Source organism: Microtus oregoni, unplaced genomic scaffold (genome assembly GCF_018167655.1).
Source record: "Microtus oregoni isolate MIOR12 unplaced genomic scaffold, Mior012 000006F_ref0000085, whole genome shotgun sequence".
NCBI lineage: Eukaryota > Metazoa > Chordata > Mammalia > Rodentia > Cricetidae > Microtus > Microtus oregoni.
Genome location: NW_024543065.1, coordinates 43,950,577 through 43,963,774, shown reverse-complemented (window position 1 = coordinate 43,963,774; position 13,198 = coordinate 43,950,577). Strand labels below are relative to the sequence as shown.

The window sequence follows — 13,198 nt, the reverse complement described above, 5'->3', positions numbered from 1 at the left end:
TGCCTCTGTCTCCTGAGTGCTGGGATTAAAGGTGTGCGCCACCACCACTGGGCTCAAGTACCTCGATCTAAAGTTATGAACAAGATAAGCAAAGACAGAGGTTCTCAACTTGTGGGTCACAACCCCCTTTCAAGGTAAAATGACCCCTGCATAGGAGTCCTATCCGAAATCCTGTATGTCAGATATTTTCACTACAATTCATAATAGTAGCAAAATTACAGTTATGAAGTTGCAAGGAAAATAATTTTATGGTTGGGGGTCACCACAACATGAGAAGCTGTATCAAAGGGTTGCAGCGTTAGCAAGGTTGAGAACCACTGAGCAAAATGAATCCAATTTATATCCTCTTCATTCTAAAAATATCAATAAAATAGTTAGAGATCACTAAACTTTTAAGTTACCTTGGGTTGGGGGGAACAGAAGTGTGGGGGCTGGTGAGATGGCTCAGCAGGTAAAGGTATTTGCCACCAGATGACTTGAGTTTTACATGGAGAGAGAACCAACTCCTCAAAGCGGAAAGTGGCCTCTTCACATCCACATGAACCACGTCACTTAGGTGCCCCCCCATCACACACACACACACACACACACACACACACACACACACACACACACACCCCAGCATGCAGTGGTGGTGCATGCCTTTAATCCCAGCACTTGGGAGGCAAAAGGTGCGAGTTTGAGGCCAGTCTGGTCTACAGAGTTGAGTTCCAGGACAGCCAAAGCTGTTAAATAGAAATGCTGTCTCTTAAAACCAAACCAAACAAAAAGACAAACCCCAAACAGCCAAACGAAGAAACGATGGATCAGGAACTGGTAAATGTGAGACACAGTGTGGATACTTTTCACAGTTCCCATCCACAAAGACCACCAGCAAGTTCAATTTTCTTCAATAAGCAGAAGATTGAGCAAATCAGACAACTGTCTGTGGCTTCTTCATCTACACCTGAAGTCATCATTATTAACAAAATTAAGGATCATGGGGAGTGTGTTTCTTGCCATACTGAGCTGAGTGTGTCTTCAATGCTGCATAAGACACGGCTGTCGTGGTCCCTGTGAAGAGGAGCCCCTACTCGGGGTAAAGGGAAACAGGTACCATCCCCTTAGGGAACTGGGCAACACAAAACTTGTAAGGGCAAACATCACGAGCAAAGACCATTTAGGACTTGATCAGTGCCACATGGGTTCCTTTAAGCCACGAGGCTCTGCACCCTTGGAACACACCCAGCTGGAAATCATCAGAAAAGGGATGCAGGGGTGCAGCAAAGCAGAGCCCCTCTGGGAGATGATTAACACCTGCTAAGAGGCGTGGGGAAAATGAGACGGGCCAAGGATAGGAGAACTCACCCTCATGTCTGTTGTTTAGGACACATACCGAAAGGTAATCCTAATTTAACCATCATTTTAGTAAAAGCTAAGAGAAATAAACACCATTTCACCAAGACGTATTATCCCTCAAAGCACTGATAACCATTGAACACTGGGGTTTATAGGACTGAATGCTCGCTGAGGTAGTAGCTCACACCTGTAATCCCAGGAACTCAGGAGGCTGAGTTGGGGTGAGGTAGGGGGTGGTGGAGTCTGGTGGATGTTATTTTCACAGCAAGACCTTGTCTTTAAAAGCCAAGACAAACAGATGAGATCAAACAAAGAAGAGACAAATGAAAACCCAATGCCCCCTAGAAGGCTAGGAGAAGTAAAGCGTTTTCTAGGCCTCACTCAGTAGGAAGAATGTTGACTATAAGGTTATTATTAAGGAAAAATTTAGCCAGGTATGGTGGCGCATGCCTTTCATTTCAGCTCTTGGGAGGCAGAGGCAGGTGGATTTCTGTGAGTTCCTGGTTTACATAGAGACCTGTCTCAAAAATTATGAGCATAATTTAAATGGTTGTATTTCTAGTAAAATTAAGATTTTTCTAGAAATTAAAAAAATAGACATCAAGAAAGCTAACCAGGAGCAAACAAATCTCCCAACCACTGGGTGAAAAATTCAGTCTGAAGTCCAAACGTCACATTCACACAGCTTTAGTTAGCTATGCATATATCCTGCCTCTGGCCTTCCCTCTGAAGGGCTGAAGAGGCAGGAGACCTTGGGTAAACACATCAGCGGGCAGAAGGCATGTTAGCTTTCCTTTTTAGAATAATCTGACCAGCAAGGTCTTCTCCCAGGAAGGGACTCTTTCCTGGCGTTTGTTTTCCTGCGGGTAGGGTGGGGGAGGGTTTTACAGTATCTCATTTAATTCCACATAAGCATGTAAAAAAATAGAATTCTGTCCTTCATCCAGGGTTCAAAGCCGATGTTCTGGGAAGTCAAATACTTTACACGACTTTATAGCTTGGGCTGATGTATTTGAAGACATTCCAGATTTCCTAATAGATCAGACTCCTCCTCCAAGACACAGTAGAGGAAACAGATTTGGCTGAGAAACTTTTTGGGAAATAGAGGGTGGTGGGGTGGGGAAGTATGGAGGACCGCAAGCTGCTGTGGCTTTCTGCAGAGTGAAGACTCTTAAACAAAAAAAACAACAAACAATCCAGCACATTTCTTTGGCCAGTATTTTCACTCTCATTCCTGCCTCCCAGACACACCCATTCGTTCCCAAGTGTCTGGAATGACTTGATGGAAGCAGCGAAGACTCATGCCTACCGCCAAGCCTGAGGACCCAAGTTTGACTCCAGAACCCACATCGTGGGAGGGAGACGCAAATCTTGCATGCTGTCCCCTGACCTCCACATGGGTGCCGTGATGTGTGTATACACAGAAAATAAAGACCTTCAAATTGCTTTCAAATTGGTCAATTTGCGACTTGCAGACCTTTGACTGTTTCCTCACTTGGCAACCGCAGCAAACAACACTCCCGCTCACACGGCATCTCACGGACCATAAGTCGCGGTAGTTCCCAAGTCACCCCGTTAACCCAACAACACCTCACACTCCTGCAAAGTGTGGCCCAGACATCACCCCCCGCCCGGGGCATGTCTCCAGTTAACAACCAAGTCTGGGAAGGGCGAGGGACCTTCTTAAATGCCCCCTATCCAGGTTAACTTTTTTGAAAAACAAACTTGGGGTGACATTATCTTCTTTTCTAATGAGACCCTTTGGCCTCTTAGCTCTCCTCGGTCTAAAGACAGAAGGGGAGGCTTCGTGCATACTAACTGGCCCTAGAGCAAAGATGGCAATGCAGAGACCCGGGTGGGACTAAGAAGTTACCCAGAGCTCACCTTCAGGCACAGAGTCCATTTTCTGCAAACTGGCAACCCCCGCAAAGAGAGCCAACTCTGTCCCCACTCCACACCCAGGTGGTGACAGCCTTTGAAGAGTCTCACGCCAGCACGTGCTTAATGCCCATTGGCTGCAAGTTCTGACTGCCCTTCCTGAAGTAGATTCGGAAAAGCTGCGCGTGGGGCGTGGGGCGTGGGGCGAGCATTGGCCTCCGCCCACTCTCGCCCAGCAGCTGCTCAGGGAAAGGCTCATTCCCCCACCCCATTAGATTGTACTCAATATTTTTAAGATTAAAAAAAAAACCCTTAAAGCCGGGCTATGGTGGTGCACGCCTTTAATCCCAGCACTTGGGAGGCAGAGGCAGATGGATCTCTATGAGTTCGAGACCAGCCTGGTCTACAGAGCTAGTTCCAGGACAGGCTCCAAAGCCACAGAGAAACCCTGTCTCGAAAAAGCAAAACAAACAAACAAACAAACAAAACCCTTAAATTATGTGTGTAAGTACGGAGGCCAGAAGAGAGCCTGGGATCCCTTGGAGTTGGATCAGGCAGTTTTGAGTTGCCTAATTTGGGTGCAGGGCATCAAGCTCAAGGACTCTGCTAGACTCAGGGCTTATAACTATTGATCCATCTCTCCAGACAAGGACTCGTTCTTCCATGTGGCAGGACCTGAGATATGCTCAGCCCCCACTGGGTGTTTCTGAGCAGTGTATATTCAGGGTCCTCACCTTTTAAAAAGTTTAAAATGTAGTACTTGGCATTTATTTTGTTTTAAATTTTACTACAGGCTGACCAATCATAATTCTGTGTATGTATGAAGTACAAAATGACATTAAATATATTCATTGTGGAATGACTACATTAAGCTAAATATCATTTTTGAATACTTATGTTTTAGGGGTGAATTTGACGTTTATCTTTAGCAAGTTTTGAAATCTTTTTTGGGGGTGGCAGAGGTTTCAAGACAGAGTTTTGCCGTGTAGCCCTGGCTGTCCTGGAACTCACTCGGTAGACCTGGATGGTCTTGAATTTAGAGATCTGCCTGCCTCTGCCTCCTGAGCCCTGGTGTGTGTGTATGTGTGTATGTGTGTGTATGTGTGTGTGTATGTGTGTATGTGTGTGTGAGTGTGTGTGTGTGTATGTGTGTGTGTATGTGTGTGTGTGAGTGTGTGTGTGTGTATGTGTGTGTGTGTGTGTGTATGTGTGTGTGTGTACTTGAAGGTGACTGTAGAGACCAGTGATCAGCCTTGGGTGTCATTCCCCAGGTACTATTTGTTTTTTTAAGAATTTATTTTTATTTTATGTGTATGAATGTATTCTGCCTGCATGTACATCTGTGTACTCTCTTTGTGTGTATGGTGCTCAGGGAGGCCAGAAGAGGGCGTTAAATCCCCCGGAATTGTAGTTATAGGTGCTTGTGATCTGCCACATGGGTGATGGAAACTGAACCCAAGTAAGGGCTCTTAACCACTGAGCCATATATTTTTTTCTTTTGGACCTAGGGCCTTGGGCTTCCTACCACTGAACTAAATCTCCAACCCTCTCCCATATTTCTTCAATGATAGTGTCTCTGGCTTGGAGTTCACAACCCTCTTCTTTTTTTTCATGGGTTATGGGGCTTGAACTCAGGTCCTCAGGCTTGTACAGTGAGCACTATGCAGTTGAACCATTTCCACGGCCCCCTACAATTTATTATTCTTAATTTTTAAAAATTTACATTTATTTATCATGTTTGTGCGCATGTGCCTGTGTGTCACTGTGTGCAAGTGTATATGTGTGTGCTTGTGCATATGTGTAGTGACATTTCATTTGTATTTTAATAAATAAAGCTTGCCTTAAGATCAGAAAGCAAAACAGTTAGTCACCAGCTCTTACCTCTACCTCAGTCTGAAATAGCCATCCTGCCTCCATGAACCCTCAGAACGAGACCGTTTCTGAGAGCTTCCTCCTCCCATCCTATATTCCTCTCTAGTGCTGGGACTAAAGGCATGCATCACTACCGCCTGGATCCTATGGCAAACAAGTGTGTCTACTGGGATTAAAGGTGTGTGCCACCACTGCCTTGTCTGTAAGGCTGACCAGTGGGGCTGTTTTACTCTCTGATCTTCAGGCAAGCTTTAGTCATTAAAATACAAATGAAATATCACTACATATGTGTGCGTGCATGTGAGTGTATGTATGTGAAATATCACTACAAATGTGTGCATGCATGTGAGTGTATGCATGTGAAATATCACTACATATGTGTGCATGCATGTGAGTGTATGTATGTGAAATATCACTACAAATGAAACATCACTACATATGTGTACATGCATGTGAGTGTATGTATGTGAAATATCACTACAAATGAAACATCACTACATACGTATGCATGCATGTGAGTGTATGTATGTGAAATATCACTACAAATGAAACATCACTACATACGTGTGCGTGCATGTGAGTGTATGTATGTATGTCAGAGGACAGTCTGTGGAATTTTATTCTCATTCTCTCCTCCCACCATGTGAGACCCACGGATTGAACTGAGATCATCAGGTTTGACAGCAAGCACCTTTAACCCACAAAGCCATCTTGTCAGCCCAAATTATACCTAAATACGATTGCTTTTTTGTGCAACAGACCTCCTACTTACTTGAAACATTATACTTTCTGCGTTCAAATTCCTTTCTCCCTAGCCTCTGCTAACTCCATTCTGCTTCTAAGCCCAACTTTCTTGATGACATGCATTGTTGTCTTTCTGTGCGTATTATACTTCATTTAGTATCATGTTTTCTATAAACAAATCATCCACGCCAGGCAGTGGTGGCACACACTCAGGGAGGCAGAGGCAGGCAGATCTCTGTGAGTTCGAGGCCAGCCTGATCTACAGAGTGAGATCCAGGACAGCCAAACATACACAGAGAAACCCTGTCTCGAAAAACCAAGGGGAAAAAAAAAAAACTCACCACCACCACCAACAAAAACAATTCATCCATATTGTTGCAAATTACAGGGTTTCTTTCTTTGTTATATGTACCACAATTTATCTATCCACCCACCTACTAATGGAGACTTAGGTTAATCCCATTTCTTGGCTATTATGAATAATGCTTAGCTATTAACATACAAGATATTATATATCATTATATCATTAAAAATTTAAAGATGTACTTATATGCATATGAATGTGCCTGCACTAGCCTATATGCACTGTGTGAATGCGTGTGTCTGTGGAAGCCAGAGAGGGTGTCAGATCCCCAGAGCTGGAGTTAAAAGCACTTGTGACTCCTGATGTGGGTTCTGGGAGCCAAACTTGGGTCCTCTCACGAGAAGCAAATGCCCTTAGCCTCTGAGTCACCACTGCAGCCCTCAGTGCCCTTACTGAGCAGAGTGCTTTAGTAGATTCTCGTTCTCCTTTCCACCTTTATTTAGTATGACATATTGATTATCTCGACTTGATCACTCCACAGTGAATTTATAGAACATTACACGCGTGCCACACATGCTGACCATAGTGACATCTGGTGCCGTTAATATGCTAATAGCGGCTTGACTGCAACAGCTCAAAGGAACTCAAAATAATCAATAAAAATAAGGGGGAAAGTTACTTCAATTATTTAGCTAAACTAATGTCAAAACTTTCTGTATTTTCTTTATGTTGTGCGGTCATATGGGATAAGTGAAATGTGTGTTCTGTTTTGAAAAGGGGCTGGGGAGATGGCTCAGTGCTTGCTGCTCTTGCAGAAGAGCTGTGTTCTGTTCCCAGAACCCACACAGGGTGTCTCACAATCAGCAGAAACTCCAGCTCCAGGGGGAACTGGACACCTTCTTCTGGCCTCTGTCAGTGCTCATATACACAACCCCTCCCTGCATGCACATACACATACACATAACACACACACACACAATTAAGAATAAAAAAGTACCGGGTGGTGGTGGCACACCCCTTTAATCCCAGAGGCAGAGGCAGACGGAACTCTGTGAGTTCGAGGTCGGGCCAGTCTACAGTTCTAGTTCTAAGACAGCTAGAGCTGTTATACAGAGAAACCCTGTCTCAAAAAAATAAAACAACATCAACAAAAACAACAGAAAGAATAAAAAAAAGTCAAAACTAGATTGCTTTATACTAATGAAGCAATTGGGCTAAGGGCGTAGCTCAGTGGTAGAGGGGCCAGTCTAGCATACATGAAAGCCCCTGTTTGATCCCCAGCACCTCATACAACCAGGCATGGAAGCACAGAATCATAATCCCAGCCCTTAGTTCATAGAAGGAGAGAAATCAGTAGTTCAAGGCTAGCCTGGTCTAAATGAGCAGGTGGTCAAACTGCCTTTGACATTTAGTTACCTATTCATTCCTCGATCGGTTGTGTGTGGGCGTGCCCATGCCATGTGTGCCCATGGAGGTCAGAGGGTAATTTTTGGGAGTTCTCTCCTTCCACCATCTTGGGGATGGAACTCAGATCATCAGGTGGCAAGCACTTTGACCCACTGAGCCATCTTGCTGACCCAGACAACTCTACTTAAAAAATAATTGCTATGCCAAGTGGTGTTGGCGCACGCCTTTAATCCCAGCACTTGGGAGGCAGAGGCAGGTGGATCTCTGTGAGTTCCAGGCCAGCCTGGTCTACAGAGCGAGTTCTAAGATATCCAAGCCTACACAGAGAAACCCTGTCTCAAAAACAAAAACAAAAAATAATTGCTAGTAAATTGGTGGCTAGCCCAGTTTAGTCATCAGAGAGGTTTCCTCTGGCAGCTGATGGTAGCAGACAAAGAGACCTCAGCCATTAGGTGGAGAAAGCCCAAATAGGAGATCTCCATGGGCTCCCTCTCCTCAGAACTCAGGGGACCCTATGGAAGAGGGGGAGGAAGAATTGTAGGAGCCAGAGGGGTTAAGGAGAACAGAATCAACTAAGCAGGGCTCGTAGGGGCTGACAGACACTGAAGCAGGAATCATGGAGCCTGCATGGGCCTGTGCTAGGACCTCTGCATATATGTTATGGTTTTTGGCTTGGTGTTTTTGCAAGGTTCCTAACAGTGGGAGTTGGTGTCTCTGACTCCTTTGCCTGCTCTTGGGACCCTTTTCCTCCTACTGGGTTGCCTCATCCAGCCTTGATATGAGGTTTGTGCCTAGCCTTACTGTAATTTGTTCTGCCATGTTAGGTTGTTATTCCTGGGAGGCCTGCTCTTTCTGAAGGGAAACAGAGGAGGAGTGGATCTGGGGTTGAGAGAAAGGGGGACTTGGAGGACTGGAAGGAGGGGAAACTGTAGTTGGGATGTATTGTTTGAGAGAAGAATGGAAGAAAAAAAAGGAAGAAAAAAAAGTTAGATCATTTTACTGTGGCAGTTCATGAGCCAGGCCATGGATCAACCTTGGTGCCTGGCAACAGATGTATGATACCGATAGATCTTGTCTATCCATTTTCTTTATCTGTACATCAGTATGCATGAAGGGTCCTCAAAGAATAAACTACACTATGATGTAATTGCACTACTTCTGAGTACATAAACCTGGGACCCAGGAGGAGGCTGAGGCAGGAGAATGGCCAGATGGAGACCAGCAGGCACTTTACCCTCTGAGCCACCTCGGCAGCCCCGTGATGGAGTTCAGCGCCCGTCAACATGGACACACAGGTGTCTCGCTGTTTGCGGGCTTTGTTCATGTCTCAGGTAGGTCACACACAGCAGTGACACCTCACTTTCGTGGAAGCCCTTGGCCCCTGTGTATCTCTGCCTCTGTTTGTGTGACTCTGTGGGTCCCTGTGCCTTTTATGGGTGTGTTGGTCTGTGTCTTCTACGTTTTTCTTTCTCCCCATGTGTCGTTGTCTCCCTATCTCTGGCTCCTCACTTGTCTTTCTGTTGTGTTTCTTTACATGTCTTCCATTTCCTGTTTTTCCGAGTCTTTTCAGCTCTCTGTCTCTGTATCGCTTTGCTTCTGTAGCTCTATATCACTCTGTCTCTGTGACCTTCTTAAACTCCCTGGCGTCACTTCCCTTGTAAATCTCCCATAGTAGCCAACTTTCAGACAAGGAACAGGTTTCTTTCTTCTGAATAGCGCATGTGCCAGGCAACTGGTAAATGAACACTGGCTCACACTGCCATCATTGCACAAACATGTTTAATTTATTTCTCCCAGCAGGTAAAACAGGCATTTCCCAACCCTCTAACCACCTGGTCCCACTTAAGTGTCTGATCTGCTTATGAACATAGTGATAGCCCCTAACCAGAGGGGGTTGTGGAGGCCACGCCCACACCACGCCCCAGCACAAACTGGGCTGTTCCTGACAAAGAAGGCCCTGCAAACCAAACCAGGCACTGTTTCCGTTTTAAATGGAAAGAATGTGTCCCGAGGGCCTCATAGCATCTTGAGGTAACAAGAGTTCCAGTCTTCCACGATCTTCAGATGGTCACTCTCTACCTCTGGGCCCTTTAGTCTTGTGTACATGTCTAGGCTTTTATTTGATTTCTTCGACCTGGGAAGGGCACAGAAAACAAGGCTTGGTATTTGACATTTAAGACTGCAAAGTAGCTAGGCGGTGATAGCGCAAGCCTTTAATCCCAGCACTTGGGAGGCAGAGGCTGGTGGATCTCTGTGAGTTCCAGGCCATCCTGGTCTACAGAGTGAGTTCCCGGCCAGGCTCCAAAGCTACACAGAGAAATCCTGTCTCAAAAAAACAAAACAAAACAAACGACAAAGATTGTGAAGCAATCCCAGGAAAGCCACAAACACTCTAGCACAGGAAGTTGCCACCCAGGAGACCAGTGTGAGGCTAGAGCTAAACAAACACCTCCAGAGACTTGGCTTTTGTAGTGGCCAGGGCCTTTCATCCTGTCACCCAGGGTGGGAGAGGTGGGGGGGGGTGCAGAGGGGAAGATCTCTGTGAGTCTGAGGCCGTGTCAACAAAAAATCCGAAACAGTTCTGGGTTTGGAGTCCTGTGCAGTGATCCACCTGCTTGGGACACATAGTAAGCAGTGTCCCATCTTGTGCCCTCTGCCCCCCATGGCCCAGGGACTATCCTGCCATTCACGTCCTGGTAGACCAGGGCTGGCCTGAATGGCCAATAGAATAACGCAGATGTATAGGGTGCACACTGAAAGTTATAAAGGTCTGTTGCCTTCTGGTTTTTGGCCTATGTGTGTCTCGCTTTTTTTTTTTTTTTTTTTTTTTGGTTTTTCGAGACAGGGTTTCTCTGTGGCTTTGGAGCCTGTCCTGGAACTAGCTCTGTAGACCAGGCTGGTCTCGAACTCACAGAGATCTGCCTGCCTCTGCCTCCCGAGTGCTGGGATTAAAGGTGTGCGCCATCATCGCCCGGCCTATGTGTGTCTCTGTCTCTTTTCTAGCTCCGTATCTGTGTGTCTGTCTCCCTGCGTCTCTGTCTCCATGTGGCTGTCTCTCTCTGTGTCTCTGTGTATATACATGTCCCCATCTCTGTCTGTCACTATATATGTGTTCTCTATCTCCCTGCCTCTGTGTCTTCCTCTGTGTGTTGTGTTTTACGAGCCGCCTTTTAGCTCTTGGCCACTCTGTTTGTCTCCATGTATCTGTTTCTCTGTCCTTGTCAGTCTGTCTCTCTGTGTGGACCTTTGTGAGTCTAACCAGGTCGCACTCTGGCCATATGTTTCTATGCATATCTATGCCACCTCTTTATGTCTTTGTGTCTCTCTGTGGCCATCTCTGGCTTTTTCCCATGTATCTCTGTGTCTCTTTCTCTATGACTCTTTATGCACACCTGTGAGTCTCTACCTCAATGTGTCTCTTTGTGTCTCTGTGTCCCTGTCTCCATGTTTTTGTCTCCCTGTGTGTCTCTCTGTGTTTCTGTGTCTCCATCCATCTTTCCCCGTGTCTCTCTACATCTCTATCCCTGTGTGTCTTCCTCTATGTGGGAGCCCATGTGTGACTCAGTTTCCATTTGGAGTCAGTTTTGACTTATAAGTCATTTGAGTTCAAGCTTGCCTGCCCTGCTTTCCCCAACAATCTCAAGGACTGTGAGAGATTTCTGATTTAGCTCATGGGAAAGAGCATTTTGCCCACGAGGAAAGAACATTCTATCTAGTAGAAAGAACACAGCTGACACCAAACCTCAGGAACATCAAGTTAGAAAGTGAGGCTGCGGGCTGGAGAGGTGGTCTAGTGGTTAAGAGCACTGATGTTCTTCCAGAGGTCCTGAGTTTGGTTCCCAGCAACCACATGGTGGCTCACAACCATCTGCAATGAGATCTGGCGTCCAATTCTGACCTGCAGGGATACATGCCAGCAGAACATTGTATTCATAATAAATAATTAATTAATTAAAAAAAAAGAAAGTGAGGCTGCTCCTGAACAGCAAGCACATGTTAGCTGGAAGACTGCTCATCCACGGACAGGAATGGTCTTGTGGATAGACACTGACTGACCATCTGTGCTGTGCTTTGTTTTGCCTTTGCATATAAGCAAGTTCTAAAATAAACTTTGGATTGTTTGGCTGTTTTGGCATGACCAAACAGCCCTCCTGGTTCTATCCTGTGTTTTCTGTCTCAGTTTCTTTCATGTGACATTTTCTTAGCCTTTGCGTTCCCCCAATCCAGGAACCCTGGGAGCAGGATTCTGTACATGCCCTGTCTCTGCTTGTCTCCTTCCGTGTCTCTGTATGCATGTCTGTTTTTCTATCTCTGCCTCACGAGTCTCTGTTAAATGTCTTTCTCGGTGTCTGTCTCTTGGTTTCTGTGTCTCTTTGCATCTCTCTGTTTCTCTCTGCTGTCTATCTCTGCCTCTGTGTTTCTCTCTGTCTTTCTTGGTATCTTTGTCTCTCTCTCTCTCTCTCTCTCTCTCTCTCTCTGCGTGTTTCTCCAAATCTGTTTCCATTTGTCTGTCTCTCTGTGTTTCTGTACATCTCTCTTGTCATGCATTCTGGGAGAAACTAGCTAATGTCAGGAGTTATCCTATAGAACAGCACAGGCCTCTGGCCAATGGCCACATGTGTGAACAGCAGATTCCTGGCCTCTAGCCAATGGTCACGTGTGTCGACAGAAGATTCCTGACCTCTGGCCAATGGCCACGTGTGTGGACAGAAGATTCCCAGCTCCCATCACATCCTAGGCAACAGCCTCACTGAGACCCAGTGAGACACCCTGATCTGAATGGCTGGTCAGACAGCTCTGTGGCTTTGCCCATCAGAGAGTCTGCTCACTGCTTTAGGTGAAAACATATTGAGGTAATTTGCTGCACAGTATGGGCTCTGAAGGCATCGGTTGCAATGACACCTGAGCCCACATCCACCCCTGGGTGACAACATGTCAGTGCTTGGTCTCTCACATGTACACTCCCCATAATAATCCTGAAATCTCATGGATGAAGAACCCACTCAAATCCTACCTACAGACAGGGAAACTGAGGCACAAAGGCAGACAAGGTGATTGACAGTCACTCAGCTGGTGAACAGTATAATAATAATAATAATAATAATAATAATAATAATAACAACAACAACAACAACAACAACTCAGTCTAAAACTCGGGATGAAGAGAGAGGCATGTTAACTCATGCCATATCATCCTGGTGCTCAGAAAGCTTGAGGCAGGGGAAGATGAGGCTGAAGCCACCCAGGGATACATAGAAACAAAAGGAGACAAAAACCAGAAAAAAAAATGAAGGAAACAGAAAGGAAAGGATGAAAAGAGAGAGCATAGCAGTCAGGAGAACACAGACCCCTTTCCCATCAGATGGTCTAAATGGCACATGAAGCGGGCTGGGAGTTCCCAGGAACCGGTCAGATTTCCAGCCACACCCATGGTGCATCTCACTCTACACAGGAGATGTTGAGTTGTGTTTGTGCATAGGAGACCTTCTGACGCCTGTAAGAAACATTTGTTTAGGGAGAGCTCATGAGAGAAGCAGATAAAGGGAGCCCTGATGCCCCGCCTTCGTTAGCTGGCAGCAGATTCCTGCTTGCTCTCTAGGTGCTCTCAGTTCATCCTAGGATTGGGAAATCGGCCATCTGCCTAACCTGACATCA

The 13,198-nt window shown here is 45.8% G+C and overlaps 1 protein-coding gene across 1 annotated transcript in view; it reads right to left on the bottom strand.

Annotated features, from left to right (window-relative positions):
* Positions 1-9,559: 9,559 nt before the first annotated feature.
* The window catches only part of Nlrp8 (NLR family pyrin domain containing 8), a 33,397-nt gene continuing 29,758 nt past the window's right edge, over positions 9,560-13,198 (bottom strand). The window contains exon 10 of the mRNA XM_041654512.1: positions 9,560-9,677. Within this exon, the coding sequence (XP_041510446.1) occupies positions 9,560-9,677 (118 nt within the window). The remainder of the gene's footprint in view (positions 9,678-13,198) is intronic.